Source organism: Oncorhynchus gorbuscha, linkage group LG01 (genome assembly GCF_021184085.1).
Source record: "Oncorhynchus gorbuscha isolate QuinsamMale2020 ecotype Even-year linkage group LG01, OgorEven_v1.0, whole genome shotgun sequence".
In the NCBI taxonomy this organism is placed as follows: domain Eukaryota; kingdom Metazoa; phylum Chordata; class Actinopteri; order Salmoniformes; family Salmonidae; genus Oncorhynchus; species Oncorhynchus gorbuscha.
In genome coordinates this window covers 38,993,466-39,011,907 of record NC_060173.1, presented here as the reverse complement: position 1 = coordinate 39,011,907, position 18,442 = coordinate 38,993,466, and the positions used below count along the sequence as shown (strand labels likewise).

Here is an 18,442-nt window from a genome sequence, read left to right as displayed (position 1 = left end):
GATTTGTAAATCAGTCAGTCTCGACTCGCATTTAAAGTTGGCTCTAATGTTGAATGTGCCTGGATCAATTTTGTCTAGTCCTTTCAAAGTGTGTTGCATTATGGGTAAAACATTGTCAGACTTGCGCTTACATGTCAACTGCATGAACTTTACAAAAAACGTGATCAAAGGTCAACCAGTTTCTGATAAAGTCACCTTCAAGTTGCTGCAGTTGCTTCTCACCAACTGCACCATGCATTCATCGCCTGCATTGTGGGAGGCACTATTTGTCAACCAATCATTAGGGTGTTTTTGGTTAACCCACGCAAATATGACCAAAGACTTGACTGAACAGGAACCAACTTTGCAGTAATTCTAAAGCTACAAGGGGATACAATTGAAATTCATATTTGAGACCGCTCTCGAACCAATTAATTGTACACACGTTATGTTTTCACTTTGTGAGCGTGTGCTATGGGGGTACAGAAACATTTATTTCGACATTTATGAAGACAAAAAAGCAAGGCTCAGATCAACACTGATCTGTTGGAAAACCACTAAAGTGTCGAGACTTTCGACTGTCGCAGATGGACCTCGCTGAATTACGTCTACAGTCACCCTCATTAGCCTTACTGCTCGAACACACCCAATATTTGTAGATCAGTCAGTCACAATTTACCCATGATTCATCACGGTTTTGATGCTCTTGAATATGCCATTGGTTGATGCAACTCAACACCTGCGCATCTAATCGGGCAGGAACTAGACCAGAATGTATTCATTCATAGACTTCGATAGACATCGCATCATTGTGTGTGTCCCTTTATGGCGTCTATGAGAGCATGGGCAGCGTTATTGAGGCCATCTCTATTTTTGAAATAGTCCATTTTCTCTACTACTTCTATGAGTTGGCAAAGAAACTGAAAGGGTGCATAGTGCCACCTGTAATGTTCTGTTTGAACAGGTATAAAGCCAATGTTGATGATTTACTGCCACCTGTAATGTTCTGTTTGAACAGGTATAAAGCCAATGTTGATGATTTACTGCCACCTGTAATGTTCTGTTTGAACAGGTATAAAGCCAATGTTGATGATTTACTGCCACCTACAGTTATGGAATGTTTCCTCACAAGTATAATTTATTGGCTGATCCTTCCTGATGATGAGGATGGTATCATTTGATCCTTCTTTAACCCATAGTCCCATCCAGTTGACTACTTCAAAATGGTGAATGTCCTCAATGGCGCTGCCCATTCTAAAACTGGCTCTTTTTTTGGCCACTAAAGTCCTCTATCTTTAAAGATGAATCAAGGCTGAATAATCGACAAATAACCTTGCATCATAAATAACTACAACTATTATTTGTAGATTAGTCAGTCACATATTCACAATTTCTCTGGAACATGGCCATTATGTTGGCTCGACATTATGTTCCAGTCAAACACAGTGCCCTGCACAGTGACATTTATGTATGTTTATTTACCTGAGTGGTAACATAAATACATGGTGAACTTTATAAAATCAATTACAACACCTTCAAGGTACAAGTACAACAAATTACAATTCAATGCATAAAAGATACATAAGAACTTTTCATAAACATTTCCTTTTCAAAACATAGAATATTGTATAAATTTACATTCAGTATACAGTATAGACATTTCTAAAATTCCCTTTCCTTTCAGGGGACTGCAAAGTAGTGTTCTTTGACACATTTTCCTCCTCCACAAAGTCTTGCTTTAAGATGTAAAAAAAGAAAAACTGATAAATACATATGAAAAAAAACAACTTTTCATGCACATTGTTTTTTGTAAACAGTGAGTAGATATTTGCAACATGCATGATTAACCAAGGCCTTGGGCTTTCACTCCAATGCTGTGTTGCTAGGCGACAGGTTCCTCTGTTTGAAATACTGTGTGACCTGTTGCGGCAGCTCAGCCAATACTGATTTGGCTAAAGTTTCCTTTGGAGCCTGTGAGAACATGACAGGAAAATAAATGTCACATTAGAGATCTCCAAATGTCAATGATTTTAAAATAATAATGCATTCGAATCAACTTTCATCCAGTAAACGTTTTGGGAAGTAAACCTTTTTACTGGATCATTCCATATACTCTGTATTAAATATTTTTTTCATTTCCTGCAGATGGACTGAAGCTACAGATTGCCCACTCCCACACCCACTCCCAATGCTGTTTACATGTGTGATTGAAATAAATCCATTACAGCAAGCGTCATCTCTAATTTGTCTAGCAACAACAACCTGTCGTGGTTTTAACATAGGGATATAACAGTCCTTTTTTTCCTGATCTTGTCCACATTCTGATTGTACCCACATTTTTAGACAAGTCTAAACAATTAAAAGATTGTATGTGATCTGATTGGGATCAGGTCTTCCTGACCACCTCCGGAATAGTCAGACACGCAGATGTCTGGATAGCTTACAAGTGTAGACAGATCTGGACAGTTTCACCATTTAAATCACGATTATCCCACCATCTAACAATCATTGACAGGTGATGCCATTGACGTATGGCATCAATATGTGTCTTAAAATAAATATTATTTTGAAAGAATATCTGTCAAATACTTTTCATACAGGGAGGGACCAGAATAACTGGTCACAATGCGGACAGAGTGGACAGATAAGAGACCTTTTTAACTACCATGTGGTGAAGCATGGCTACACTGTGGGTACAGTCAGAATGTGGGAATTTATACAATCCTTTTGTTTCACCCTATTAAACATGTGAGACACTCACATTTCGGAAGTCCCTGAAGGGAACAAACTGCACGATGTCTCTGACTGCCTCCTCTCCTGTGTAAGAGCGTAACACACTGCTGTCCCCATCCAGAAACTCCATGGCAGCAAAGTCTGCATTGCCCACTCCAATAATGATGATTGACATGGGGAGTTTGGCTGCCTGAACAATGGCGTGGCGGGTCTCATCCATGTCACTGATCACCCCATCTGTGATGATCAGCAGAGTGAAGTATTGCTGCAGGGGCAGAAAGAGAGAGATGGGTGGAGAGAAGGGGTGATTCATAGACAAATCCACTCAAAACATATTTTTTGATTTATTTTATTTTATTAGTCTACTGTTGGTACAGTCCCATAATGTTTTGCATGTCAGCAGTCAAGTTTTCAAGATATGGGATTTTCAAGAAGCAAAGTGTCACTTGCCACATCATGAAAACTTGACTGCTGACATGCAAAACATTCTGGGACTTTATTATCTGTGCCGCCGCTTTTGTGGAGCGATGGGTGCAGAGGGTCCCTGGTTCGCGCCCGGGTATGGGTGAGGGGACGGTCTAAAGTTATACTGTTACATGTGGACTAATGAAAAAAATATATAGATATAGTTTTTTGTGGATTTTTCTTTTAAGCTTCGGGGATGATGCGAAGGAGACTTGAAGGTGAATATAATCATGTAGGGACAGAGCAGAAAAGTTTGTTTAGACAGAAATTACATTTAGCCAAAATATATTAAACTGTTCTGTTAAGCCACATGGATTACAGACCGGTATCAGTATGATGGCTACTGTATAACCACATTGTGGTCCTTCTGTAGCTCAGTTGGTAGAGCATGGCGCTTGTAACGCCAGGGTAGTGGGTTCGATCCCCGGGACCACCCATACGTAGAATGTATGCACACATGACTGTAAGTCGCTTTGGATAAAAGCGTCTGCTAAATGGCATATATTATTATTATTATTATCTCCGAAGTGACACTGGTGCTGGAATAACAAATTAGGGCTAGATTCAATCGTTATCCCAGGAGTATGGCGGAAGATCCTCGTTATAACTCGATTGAAGTCTTTCGCGTAGACTGCATGCACAGTAAATGCTGCAAATGTCGGCTCAATCGAAAATTACCTTCAAATATGTATGCAGATCGTCCGCGATACGGATTGAATCATGCCCTTAATATTAAGGCAATTAATATCAAAGCTCCATGTCCTCATTGTAGACACACATGTATTTAAAAGCTTTTGATGTACATGAACTCAAAACACCTTAGAAGAACACAGGCAGATTACTGATGATTGCATTACATGGTGGAGAAATTGTTGTACACAGGGAGAGGGAAGATGAGAGACAAGATGAGAAGAAGAAAGCAGGAGCTTTAATACTATCCCATTCCGCAACCTGCAAAACAGGAGGGTGGGGGAAAGAGGATTTATATAGTCACGCAATCCCTGTCTCCTGTTCTTTCTGCTGCAGTTTGCTGATAGTCATATTTAGCATGGAGATTTACATTTGCTCAGCGTGGCATCATAATGAAATCTTCTTCCAGCTGTATGGCTGGTTAGAGAGCAGACAGCAGCACAGTCACACTGAATTATCACACACGACCTGGAGAATTAACTGACTGGAGCCCAAAAAGACCCACTCACACAAGCACAAATGTCAAAGGCTGTTCTGGTCTTAAGGGATCAACAGATTTCTTAATCATACCGCAGCGCGCAGCCAAAAGCAGTAACAGCATGTCTGTCACGCCCTGACCTTAGAGAGCCTTTTTATTTCTCTATTTGGTTAGGTCAGGGTGTGATTTGGGTGGGCATTCTAGTTTGTCTATTTCTTTGTTGGCCGGGTATGGTTCCCAATCAGAGGCAGCCGTCTATCGTTGTTTCTGATTGGGGATCATACTTAAGCTGCCCTTTTTCCCACCTTCAGTTATGGGATCTTGTCTTTGTATAGTTGTTGTTTAGCGCTACAGAGCTTTATGATCGTTGCGTGTTTTTTGGTGTCATTTGAAAATAAAGAAAAAATGTATGCCTACCACGCTGCACCATGGTCTCCTTCTAACAACGGACGCAACAATGTCTGTCTGATTGTCTAGTGTGAGTCAGTGAGTCAGTGTACAGCTATGGTCTATTTCGTCCTGTGGGTTTATTATGGCCAGGTCGGAGAGAGCAGCACTTGTGCAGGATGAGAGGGCCTCAAGCTGCTTCTCCAAACACAACCTACTGACGCAAGACCCTCAGCAGTTCCCACGTTCCATGCTCATCTCTATGTAGAGCACTTCAAACATGCCCCCCAACTGTGCCTCTCTCTTCCAACCCACTGCGGCTTTCTGTTCTCAAAAGGAAACAAAGAAATCTGACTGATATCAAATGCCCTGGTAATCATCCAAATGGGAGGGCTAGACCTATGTTAATAAAATAATGTTTTTTGTTTTTCCATCTCTGGTCATTGTCAGTGTCCATCCAGTGCGCTAACTAACAGACCACGCAAACATGTCCCTCTGGGTGAGAAAAGCTCCATTACTGCTTGGCTAGGTTTTGCTTTAAGTGTGGAACAAAGACATTGAGGCATAAAGTGTGGAATACACACATTCGGAGGCCAGGATTAACTCTCCTGGCCTTCTGGCATGGTTGATGTGATGCTGAGACATCAAGCCCTGCGGGCCAATGTGTCACAGCACCCCAACGTCCTCACACTTAGCAGGGGCTAAGAAGAGAGCTGGGGCTGACTTATTTTCATCCTCTTCTCTCTCTCTCTCTCACACACACACACACACACACACACACACACACACACACACACACACACACACACACACACACACACACACACACACACACACACACACACACACACACACACACACACACACACACACACACACACACACACTACATTCATACAGAAGCACACTCATGCACACATTCGCTGTTTCAATCACACTCAACATGCACAAAAATATGTGTGCTTTTACTCACTCAGAGACATACAGACAGGTATAAGTTGACAAGTTCACAAACACAGCAACACACACACGGCTTGGCTGTTGTCTTTACTAACTGCTCTCCAGTAATCTCTGTAGTCTTGTCAGTAGCTTCCTCCCACACAAACACAGTCCCTCAGATATGCTAGCTGTTGTGACCCCTTGATTTTGCCTGCTTCTCGTCAGATGGGCCACCAGAGCTGACCTGTGTTTGATAAAAGCACCCTTTCCCCTGCTGTGGACACTGTGAAGTCTGCTCATTTAATGTACTTTAACAGGCCCGCTCATTAGCACATCATTACCTAAGGGACAGAGACAGACACAGCTACCTCAGCCGATTTCTACACACACACACACCCACAATCATTTTCCAAGCCCATGGACAGACATCTACAGTGCCTAGCAGGTGATTTGTGAGTGCACACGCGCACACACATCAAGGTATTTATCTCTTTCATTTCCTAAACCTTGTGAAGTGAACACAATAACTAATTTGTCTTGTTTTTTTTACAGTAAATATACCAGCAAATTGCAGTAAAATTATCCTTGGTCTCTCTCTAGTTCTCTCTTGTTTCACTCATATTCTCTGGGGTGACAGGGTGCAATTAGGGACAAAAAGCTTACAGGAGCCTAAAGAATAATTAATAATAAGTTATTACTTCCTCCCTCCAAACCCACATGATGTGTACATCTGAATGTGAAGCCAGGAAACAGAAGGTCCAAAGAGAGGTCTGGACTGTATTTTCACTATTTTCAGGGCATAAGAATGTTATCTATATTTTTAATTGGGACATTCTGTCCTGGTCTGTCTTCCTTCCCTGGAGGAAAATACTTGTTAACTGTCTCATTCTCGGCTGTTCACACACTTAGAAAAAAGGGTTCCAAAATGGTTCTGCGGCTATCCTCATAGGAGAACACTTTTTGGTTCCAGGTAGAATTAATTTGGGTTCCATGTAGAATGCTCTGTGGAAAGGGTTCTACGTGGAGCCCAAATGGGACATATCTGGAACCAAAAGGGGTTCCTCAAATGGTTCTCCTATCGGGGCAGCCCAAAAGTGCTTTTTGATTCTAGATAGCACCTTTTTTTGTGTAGAGTTGCTGACACATCCTTGCGGTCACATTCTCCAGTGCTGCATCTCTCTCAAGAGTCAGATCCCTCTCCTGTCACAGAGCAGAGACAGAGAGACCATTCTGTTGGACTGCAAAGAAAAAAGACCTCTAGGCCACGCCTCATTAGTCATTAAAACCAATGAACAACAGGTGAAAAGAGGGAACATTTGTTCACTGAATCACCTTCTATAAATAACTACAGATATAGGATCTTAATTTGAGCCAGTTTGCTACAGCAGGAAAATAATCCTGCAGCAACAGGAATTGTGAATTATTATGTGGATTATAATTAATGGACATTTTTGTAGGGGTTGATCCATTTTTCAAAAATCAAGTGTGAAATTTCAAAGTGGAAATTCAAGTGGAAATTGTGGAAATTACAAACTTCAGAAGCCTTTTTAAACTTTAAATACACTACAAGAGCAGAGAGAAATTGCGAGCGCTGTTTAAAATGCCTCTGCAGACTTTGAACTGACAACTAGAAGCAAAGTTTTCTCACAAAGCAATTAGGATCTCTGTTAGTGCTGGATCCAACTCTCCATCTTACATACCCTGAGTCCAAAACACACACACACACACACACACACACACACACACACACACACACACACACACACACACACACACACACACACACACACACACACACACACACACACACACACACACACACACACACACACACACACACACACACACACACACACACACACACACACACACACACACACAGCTTGCTGATAGGCCCATGAGAAAAGCAGTAAGGGGACTCATTATTTTCTGATTACAGCATGCTGAGCAGCTCTGAGAGGAACAGACCAGTCTGAGACACAGGAAAGAATTGTTCTTAAAGGGAAAGCTGTCCAACGGGCTGAATTATTTTCATTGTAACTGTGATGACTCCACCAATAAGCTGGAGTCTGTAATGTCTCATTATGCATGAGCGGTAGAGTACAGAGCACTACTGTTGTAAAAACAGGGATGAGTGGAAAGTGTTTGAATAGGGTGCGTGTAGAGTAGATTATGTAGTAAATACTCCAGCTATTTTCCATATTGTTAGATATGGCTTTTGAGTTGCTTCAGCTGTGGTGAGGGTATGTTTTCCATGGAAATGTAATCTTTCTATAAAAACCTCTACCCCGGATCAAGAAGATGTCATGTCAGAACTCAGTGGTAATACCTTTCCAACCGTGTGAATGTTTAACGGTTCTGGGACTTCAGGAGCTCTGGGTTACAGTTGGAAACCTATTACATGGTCAGCCTGTGTGCTACCATAACTGGCCACTCGGGCAGTGGACAGTGCTCGTGTTTACTACGAAGTGCACCAACCTCTAAAGTAAATAAGCATTGGTAATGTGTGGGGATACATGTCATTTAGAACTGGTAATGTTGACTCATACTAATGACATGAGTTTGGATGGCCATCTTAAACAGCACAATGACACATTCAATAGAATGAAAATTGATAAACAATGAAACAATGAAAGTAGTGGTCCTAATAGTGCTAACGAGCACTTACCGCAGCAGTCTCCTGTTGCAGGGCCTGGGTGGCGAAGCGGGCCACATGGGTGATGATGGGGGAGAAGTTGGTTGGGCCGTAGAAGCGGATATGAGGCAGGCAGGCAGAGTAGGCCTGGGCAATCCCCTCCACACCTGGCCACAGGAAACAGGAAACCCACATGGAAACCATGTCATGGAAAATGCTTGACAGCAAACTCAGACTCTACGCAGAGGATTTTAGTATGGTACTTCTCTAATACATTAGACAGAAGTCCAACTCCATTGAAAAAGCAAGAAACCAACTCTGGTAAGTACAGCCTGTAGTAAGGTTTTAAATAGGAGTTACAGATAACATGGTAGTTGCTCACCTTGGCAGAATGGATTGGTCGGGTCAAAGTTGATGGCAAATTCATGAGACACCTGCAGGTTCAGGAGACAAAGAAACTCAGGGGCAGAAATGGAAAATTCAGAATGTCCAATGGCTGTGAGAGGAACAGTAGAGGAATGCGGGTGCAGTAGAAATATGAATTTGCATTGTTTAATTGTAACCGGTGGGAAAAGTAATGAATTGTGTATGTGATCAAATTGTATAATTATCCCCTCCCCCAACCCTGTTTCTGTCACTTTATCTATTCTATTTATCTTTCCTTCTTGACAATTCCATTACATACATTCCCATCCCTGCAGTGCCCTTTCATTCCCATCCCTGCAGTGCCCTTTCATTCCCATCCCTGCAGTGCCCTTTTATTCCCATCCCTGCAGTGCCCTTTCATTCCCATCCCTGCAGTGCCCTTTCATTCCCATCCCTGCAGTGCCCTTTCATTCCCATCCCTGCAGTGCCCTTTCATTCCCATCCCTGCAGTGCCCTTTCATTCCCATCCCTGCAGTGCCCTTTCATTCCCATCCCTGCAGTGCCCTTTCATTCCCATCCCTGCAGTGCCCTTTCATTCCCATCCCTGCAGTGCCCTTTATTCCTATTTTTTCAACCTCTTGCTCTCTCCTTCCTCTCGTTTTCTCAGACCACAGATGGGTTAAACCTCCCTAAATGCTTCCCATACAGTATCTGAAAGCAGGGCTAAATATTCTGTCTATTTCTGTTGCTCATCCTCCTCTTCCCTTTGTCCTTTACATCAGTTCAGTGCCATGGCAACCCAGATGGGACGACAGTTGTATAATCATTGGATTATGCATGTATTATACATACTCTTCATCTCCGTGATAGCACTCTCTTCCAGTCGCCCTCTTCTCTTTAACAGTCCTTTGGCTCTACTTCTATCATATGTAGTGTGCTGTGAAGACACACACTCACATACAGACAGTACATACACTTACCTTCCAGTCTGGAGGGAGTTGAGCCCCAAATCCCAGAGCAGGAAACATTTTGTCACTGAGGAAGTATTGCAACAGATTAGCAGTGTTGAGCTACTTCATCAAAATTCAACATACAATTTTGCATTATGGAATGTTGCAATACACTTTGGTTGGTACTTTATCATAAACAATTAAACCTACCCACACAATCTGATATTTTGAAGTGACATAAAGAATATGACTGAGGAGACACATAATTAGAAGAGTTGAAGGGACCTTTTTGTGACTTAAGACTGAGGTATTATGAAAACTCTGATACTCTATGTATCTGTGATATGATCATATTGAGTCCTGTCATTCGTGTTTACTATAACGGGACTCACGTGTCATAGTCCTGGATGATCTGGCCCACAGCCAGGATGGCGGACAGGTACTCGTTGCTGCCCAGAGGATTGATGTAGTGAAGAGAGGAGGGCTCCCGAGGGTTCCCATTAGATGCTGTGAAGTCAATGCCAACCTGCAGGAATAACAAGACAGGAGACAGACATGCTCACAAACACAAACAAAGCCTATAAATGGATTCAAAATATGAACGGATGTGGAACGTATAAATAGATTCCGGCCTTATTTCAGGATCCTGTCCTCAGGAAAAGTGACTTCATTCAGAAGGTTACAATATAAACATGCTAATTTGCTCAGAGATGACAACTGACAAGCCCTCCCTGAAGCGACGAGTACAAGCGTTCACGTACAAACAAGCCCACATCCTCATGCAGTCCATGCTACTGCCTTTAACCCACAATCACATCAAGGTGCATGGTTGCTACTCAGATCTCCTCCAGCTCCTACAAAACCTGTGGCTGACAACTGGACAGCTTCCCTTGTTCAATAGATGGACAGAAAGATAATGAGAGAGAGGGGGTGAGAGAGAGAGAGAGAGAGAGAGAGAGAGAGAGAGAGAGAGAGAGAGAGAGAGAGAGAGAGAGAGAGAGAGAGAGAGAGAGAGACAGCATTCCCTCCCACATATGCCCACCTAGGCACAACTATGACAACATAACCAACAAAAACGGGTCACAACTCCTGCAGCTCTGTCGCACGCTGGGTATGTACATAGTCAATGGTAGGCTTCAAGGGGACTCCTATGGTAGGTACACCTATAGCTCATCTCTTGGCAGTAGGACTGTAGACTACTTTATCACTGACCTCAACCCAGAGTCTCTCAGAGCGTTCACAGTCAGCCCACTGACACCCCTATCAGACCACGGCAAAATCACAGTCTACTTAAACAGAGCAATACTCAATCATGAGGCATCAAAGCCAAGGAACTGAGTAACATTAAGAAATGCTATAGATGGAAGGAATGCAGTTTGTAAACCTATCAAAAAACAATTAGGCAACAACAAATTCAATCCCTTTTAAACAATTTCCTGGGTAAAACGTTCCACTGTAATAGTGAAGGTGTAAACTTGGCAGTAGAAAATCTTAACAGTATATTTGACCTCTCAGCTTCCCTATCAAATCTAAAAATCCCAAATAGAAAACCAAAGAAAATTAACAATAATGACAAATGGTTTGATGAAGAATGCAAAAATCTAAGAAAGAAATTGAGAAACCTGTCCAACCAAAAACATAGAGACGTGGAAAACCTGAGTCTATGCCTTGACTATGGTGAATCACTAAAACAATACAGAAATACACTACAGAAAAAGAAGGAACAGCACGTCAGAAATCAGCTCAATGTAATTGAAGAATCCATAGACTCTAACCACTTCTGGGAAAATTGGAAAACACTAAACAAACAACAACACGAAGAATTATCTATCCAAAATGAAGATGTATGGGTAAACCACTTCTCCAATCTTTTTGGCTCTATAACAAAGAATAAAGAGCAAAAACATATCCATGATCAAATACAGATCTTAGAATCAACTATTAAAGACTACCAGAACCCACTGGATTCTCCAATTACATTGAATGAGTTACAGGACAAAATAAAAAACCCTCCAACCCAAAAAGGCCTGTAGTGTTGATGGTTTCCTCAATGAAATGATCAAATATACAGACAACAAATTCCAATTGGCTATACTAAAACTCTTTAACATCATCCTTAGCTCTGGCATCTTCCCCAATATTTGGAACCAAGGACTGATCACCCCAATCCACAAAAGTGGAGACAAATTTGACCCCAATAACTACCGTGGAATATGCGTCAACAGTAACCTTGGGAAAATCCTCTGCATTATCATTAACAGCAGACTCGTACATTTCCTCAATGAAAACAATGTACTGAGCAAATGTCAAATTGGCTTTTTTTACCAAATTACCGTACAACAGACCATGTATTCACCCTGCACACCCTAATTGACAACCAAACAAACCAAAACAAAGGCAAAGTCTTCTCATGCTTTGTTGATTTCAAAAAAGCCTTCGACTCAATTTGGCATGAGGGTCTGCTATACAAACTGATGGAAAGTGGTGTTGGGGGTAAAACATACGACATTATAAAATCCATGCACACAAACAACAAATGTGCGGTTAAAATTGGCAAAAAACACACATTTCTTCACACAGGGTCGTGGGGTGAGACAGGGATGCAGCTTAAGCCCCACCCTCTTCAACATATATATCAACGAATTGGCGCGGACACTAGAAAAGTCTGCAGCACCCTACTAGAATCCGAAGTCAAATGTCTGCTGTTTACTGATGATCTGGTGCTTCTGTCACCAACCAAGGAGGGCCTACAGCAGCACCTAGATATTCTGCACAGATTCTGTCAAACCTGGGCCCTGACAGTAAATCTCAGTAAGACCAAAATAATGGTGTTCCAAAAAAGGTCCAGTCGCCAGGACCACAAATACAAATTCCATCTAGACACTGTTGCCCTAGAGCACACAAAAAACTATACATACCTTGGCCTAAACATCAGCGCCATAGGTAACTTCCACAAAGCTGTTAACGATCTGAGAGACAAGGCGAGAAGGGCATTATATGCCATCAAAAGGAACATAAATTTCAACATACCAATTAGAATCTGGCAAAAAATACTTGAATCAGTCATAGAGCTCATTGCCCTTTATGGTTGTGAGGTCTGGGGTCGCTCACCAACTAAGATTTCACAAAATGGGACAAACACCAAATTAAGACTCTACATGCAGAATACTGCAAAAATATCCTCCGTGTACAACGTAGAACACCAAATAATGCATGCAGAGTAGAATTAGGCCCTTACCCACTAATTATCAAAATCCAGAAAAGAGACATTAAATTCTACAACCACCTAAAAGTAAGCGATTCCCAAACCTTCCATAACAAAGCCATCACCTACAGAGAGATGAACCTGGAGAAGAGTCCCCTAAGCAAGCTGGTCCTGGGGCTCTGTTCACAAACACAAACACACCCCACAGAGCCCCAGGACAGCAGCACAATTAGACCCAATCAAATCATGAGAAAACAAAAAGATAATTACTTGACATATTGGAAAGAATTAACAAAAAAACAGAGCAAACTAGAATGCTATTTGGCCCTAAACAGAGAGTACACAGTGGCAGAATACCTGACCACTGTGACTGACCCAAACTTAAGGAAAACTTTGACTATGTACAAACTCAGTGAGCATAGCCTTGCTATTGAGAAAGGCTGCTGTAGGCAGACATGGCTCTCAAGAGAAGACAGGCTATGTGCACACTGCCCACAAAATGAGGTGGAAACTGAGCTGCACTTCCTAACCTTCTGTCCAATGTATGACCATATTAGAGACACATATTTCCCTCAGATTACACAGATCCACAAAGAATTAAAAAACAAACCCAATTCTGATAAACTCCCATATCTACTGGGTGAAATACCACATTGGGCAATCACAGCAGCAAGATTTGTAACCTGTTGCCACAAGAAAATGGCAACCAGTGAAGAACAAACACCATTGTAAATACATATACATATATTTATGCTTATTTATTTTTCCTTGTGTACCCTTAACCATTTGTACATCGTTACAACACTGTATATATACGTAATATGACATTTGTAATGTCTTTGTTTTTCTTCTGTATGTTTACTGTTAATTTTTATTGTTTATTTCACTTTTGTATGTTATCTACCTCACTTGCTTTGGCAATGTTAACACATGTTTCCCATGCCAATAAAGCCCCTTGAATTGAATTGAATAGATAGATAGATAGATCAGCTTTTTTCTTCAGCTTTAACTCCCTTTAGTACAGATGAAGTACCACACTGTTTCTTAAACATATCTCTAACCCTTTTTTACACTCTTAGAAAAAAAGGTACTATCCAGAACCTAAAAGGGTTCTCCTATGGGGACAGCTGAAGAACCCTTTTGGAACTCTTTTCTTCTAAACCTGTAGGGCTTCCGAAATAACTGGTGGTGAGGTAACAAGCTAATGTACAATCAGATGACCTCATAGATGAACACTCTTCTACTGAGGACTGCTCCCCACAGCAGGCCTGACCTTTAGGCTGGTTTGACCAGTGTTGTCATGCTGCTTTTATTACAATGTTAGAAATATTGTGCTATATAGTCAAGAAGGTTTTTCCTGCAACTACCACAAACACTGTTTTCTTCAGTTCCAGTCAATATAAACAGTGCTCCTCATCTGCATCTCTGTAGTGACGATTTCCCCTCGAACAGATTAGATGCATGCTAAGTATAATTGAATTCCGTGGAACAGAGAGAGAGAGCCCTGGGTCTCTCACAAAAGAAAACAGATTAAGAGAACTGCAGCAAGCACCGTTGAGGATTTAGATTCACATTCCTTCCCATACACCAATCTCAACTGAATTATAACATGCAGGTATAATATCCACGAAGCACACATGCGTGAACTATTTAAATATTTGAATTATCATAGCGGATTAAGGTAATGGTGTTATAATCGTACTGGGGGTTTGAACACATTAAAAAAATAAGGATATACATCATTTGACCCAGTAGAAATAGGAGTATCTCCTCTTTTACAATCAGATACATTTAATAAAACTGTCAGGAATCATTGCACATTTCCTAGGTTTTAGAAAATGTAAACTAAAAAACAAAATCTTATGGATACAGTACAAACACAAATTCCATTGGTCTCTCAAGGGTGTCTTATTAGATGTAGCCACCTAAAGCCAAACCATCAAGTTAATATTGCCATTCAGAGAATAATAAAAAAACAGGTAGAGTTATTTTGTGGCTACAAAGTATCTACAGAATATGGGCATAAAAGTCTACATTCTCTCTTGGTATGTAATAAAGTATTTACAGTATGCAACAACATGTCATCATGGTGGTAACAGTTGTTTTTACACGTTTCTAAACCCTGGGTGCTGAGAACATAGATAAAACACATATTTTTGCAGAACAAAGGGCACAGTTCCTCTGAGTATTCCACAGTAGCACGGATACGTAAGTAGTGGAGGTGTAAAGTGTTTCAGCACCATTGGAGATAAATACCCTGGCTGGCCAATAACGGAGCACTGACACAAAGGTGTGACATCACCAGGGACGCACAATGTTTCACCCATTAGCCTGAGCCAAAAATAGACCAATGATGATTTTATCCTACTACAGAGAATTCTGAACCTACCATGTTTCCAAAGATGTACAGTACTGTAAGGTGCATTTAATGAATTAAGTAGCATATGGAAGTGGTTTATGTTCAAATAAAAAAATAAACGTTAAGTTATTAAAATATACACCACCAATTTTTAAAGAAAATTACATTTTTTGTCCATTAAAGTAACATCACACCTCTCTCTCTGTCTGTCTGTCTGTCTGTCTGTCTGTCTGTCTGTCTGTCTGTCTGTCTGTCTGTCTGTCTGTCTGTCTGTCTGTCTGTCTGTCTGTCTGTCTGTCTGTCTGTCTGTCTGTCTGTCTGTCTGTCTGTCTGTCTGTCTGTCTGTCTGTCTGTCTGTCTGTCTCTCTCTCTCTCTGCTGTTCTGTGAAGGGAGTAGTACACAGCGTTCATGTCAGCCTTCATTTCTCAGAACAAGAATAGACTGACGAGTTTCAGAAGAAGGTTCTTAGTTTCTGGCCATTTTGAGCCTGTAATCAAACCCACAAATGCTTATGCTCCAGATACTCAACTAGTCTAAAGAAGGCCAGTTTTATTGCTTCTTTAATCAGGACAACAGTTTTTCAGCTGTGCTAGCATAATTGAAAAGGGTTTTCTAATGATCAATTAGCCTTTTAAAATTATAAACTTGGATTAGCTAACACAACGTGCCATTGGAACACAGGAGCGATGGTGACTGATAATGGGCCTCTGTACACCTATGTAGATATTCCATTAAAAATCTGCCATTTCCAGCTACAATTGTCATTTACAACATTAATAATGTTTACACTGTATTTACAATGTATTTCTGATCAATTAGATGTTATTGTAACGTACAAAACATGTCATTTTCTTTAAAAAAAAATACATTTCTAAGTGACCCCAAACTAACAAAGGTATTTGTTAGTATGTGTGCGTACATACAGTTATGTGTAATTTTACATATTGGAGTTCATTGCCAGGGGTAGGTGGATGTCTGAGTTACTGTAGGTGGGTGGCAGAGACGGTTGAGAGTAGGAGTAAAGGGTCAGAGTTTTCAGGTAGAGTGGGAGACACACTGAGTTGAGTGATGACCTCATACTCACAGTGAACATGATCTGGCATCCACCTAAAATATAGTCCAGGAAGGTATAGTCCCTTTCAACCTGAGGAGACATTATTCAAACATGATTCACACTCTGTTCATACTATTCCATACTCAAGCAAGTTCAAATTGTTTTTCCTATGGATAAATAATTGGAGGAGGCGCGGCAGTGGCACTTTGATAGGACTGAGTCATCTCCATATTCAGTAATTGGCTGCCTGAACAAAGGTGATTACTGCAGGCAGAACCGTGGTGGACTGTGTGAGACTGACAGGTGTTTGGTGCTGATATTAATACATGAATTTAATAGGGATTCGGAGCCATTACTCTAAACCCTGCCTGAAGCAAAGCCATATTACAGGCATTTTGTTTATTAATAAAAAATACTATTATGAACTAAAACACATTAGCTGTGTGCATAACGCTTTATTGTGGATTCATAATACATTTAAAGCTGTTTCCTTTTAGACTTAATACGCCTTTTTGTGATTTCCATAATGGATTGACTAATTAAGAGGCATAGTGTATATCTATTAGTCTCTGCGTGTCTTGGTTCACCTTGCATGACTTCAGAATGATGATTCCAGAGTTTTTGTAGCTCTTTTTCTTCTTCTGTTTTTTCGGATTAATGCATTCAAATTCGACCTGGTGGAAAGGAACACTAAGTGAAAAATTACAACAAGGACCCATCTGCACACCCACACAATTTACACTCATTCTCACACCAGCCCTATTTGCATTTTTGCCATTAGCAAATGACACAAGGTTTTCAGGAAGAAGTTGGCAGGCAAAAACTGAAGTAAAATGTAACTTCCTACTTCTCTCACCAGGTGTTACCAAGCTGTAAAATAAAGTGTTACCCAACATCCCTTAGTGAGGTTAAAACAGGCAGTAGATTGAATTTGTGTTAGTAAATAAACACCTGCGAATATCCAAATGAACGGGCATCCTCCATTCAGAAATGGTGAGCTGTATTAGGTGCATTGAGACTGTAGTGTCTTAAGTGAGTCATTCACTCACAGTGAGGAGTGCGTTGCGATTGGAGACATTTGTCACACCCTGACTGTAGAGATCCTTTAAATTCTTTATTTGGTAGGTCAGGGTGTGACTAGGGTGGGAAATCTATGTTTATATTTCTTTGTTGGCCGAGTATGGTTCCCAATCAGAGGCAGCTGTCTATCGTTGTCTCTGATTGGGGATCATACTTAGGCAGCCCTTTTCCCACCTTTTCCCACCTTGTCTTTGTGTGTTGCATGTGTTTGCACTCCTAGCTTTGCGTCCGTTGAGTTGTTTATTGTTTTTGGTGGAACATTTGATAATTAAAGGAAATGTACGCCTACCACACTGCACCTTGGTCTTTATTTAATGACGGACGTTACAGAAGATCCCACCACCAACGGACCAAGCAGCGTGGTCAGGAGGACTGGACCTGGGAGGAAATCCTGGAGGGAGCAGGACCCTGGACGCAGGCCAGGGAGTATCGCCGTCCGAAGGAGCAGATGGAGGCAGCGACGTTACGAGGAGTTAAACCAACAAAGCGAGCACGAGAGGCAGCCCCAATTTTTTTGGGGGGGAAACAACATTTTTGGGGGGAGGGGCACAAGGGGAGATTGGCAGAGTCAGGGTTTCATACCTGAGCCAACTCCCTGTGCTTACCGTGGCGAGCGAGTCACCGGTCAAGCACTGTGTTATCCGTTTCTGCGCACCATGCCTTCAGTGCGCATCCACAGCCCGGTGCGCTCTGTGCAAGCTCCCCGTAGTTGCCGTGCTAGAGTGGGCATTCAGCCAGGATGGATTGGCATGAAGCCTCCAGTGATGATCCATGGCCCGGAGCCTGTAGTGATGATCCATGGCACGAAGACTCCAGTGATAATCCATGGCCCGGAGCCTCTAGTGATGATCCATGGCCCGGAACCTCCAGTGATGATCCATGGCCCGGAGCCTCCAGTGATGATCCATGGCACAAAGCTTCCAGTGATGATCCTGGCCTCCGGTGCGTATCTTCGGCCCAGGATATCCTGCGCCAGTTCTACGCACGGTATTCCCAGTTCGCCAGCACAACCCAGTGTGGCCTGTGCCAGCTCCCGGAACTTGCCTTGCTACAGGGGGGATTCAGCCAGGACGCGTTGTGCCAGCTCTACGCTCCAGACCTCCAGTACGCCTCCACGGCCC

The 18,442-nt window shown here is 41.8% G+C and overlaps 1 protein-coding gene across 1 annotated transcript in view; it reads right to left on the bottom strand.

Annotated features, from left to right (window-relative positions):
• Positions 1-1,437: 1,437 nt before the first annotated feature.
• cpne2 (copine II) overlaps positions 1,438-18,442 on the bottom strand; it is a 35,851-nt gene continuing 18,846 nt past the window's right edge. Inside the window, exons 9-16 of the mRNA XM_046352161.1 lie at positions 16,829-16,915; positions 16,272-16,331; positions 10,015-10,148; positions 9,653-9,707; positions 8,689-8,740; positions 8,340-8,473; positions 2,741-2,977; positions 1,438-1,950 (exon numbers count right to left, since the gene is read on the bottom strand). Coding sequence (XP_046208117.1) covers positions 1,843-1,950; positions 2,741-2,977; positions 8,340-8,473; positions 8,689-8,740; positions 9,653-9,707; positions 10,015-10,148; positions 16,272-16,331; positions 16,829-16,915 — 867 coding nt within the window. The 3' untranslated portion in view covers positions 1,438-1,842. The remainder of the gene's footprint in view (positions 1,951-2,740; positions 2,978-8,339; positions 8,474-8,688; positions 8,741-9,652; positions 9,708-10,014; positions 10,149-16,271; positions 16,332-16,828; positions 16,916-18,442) is intronic.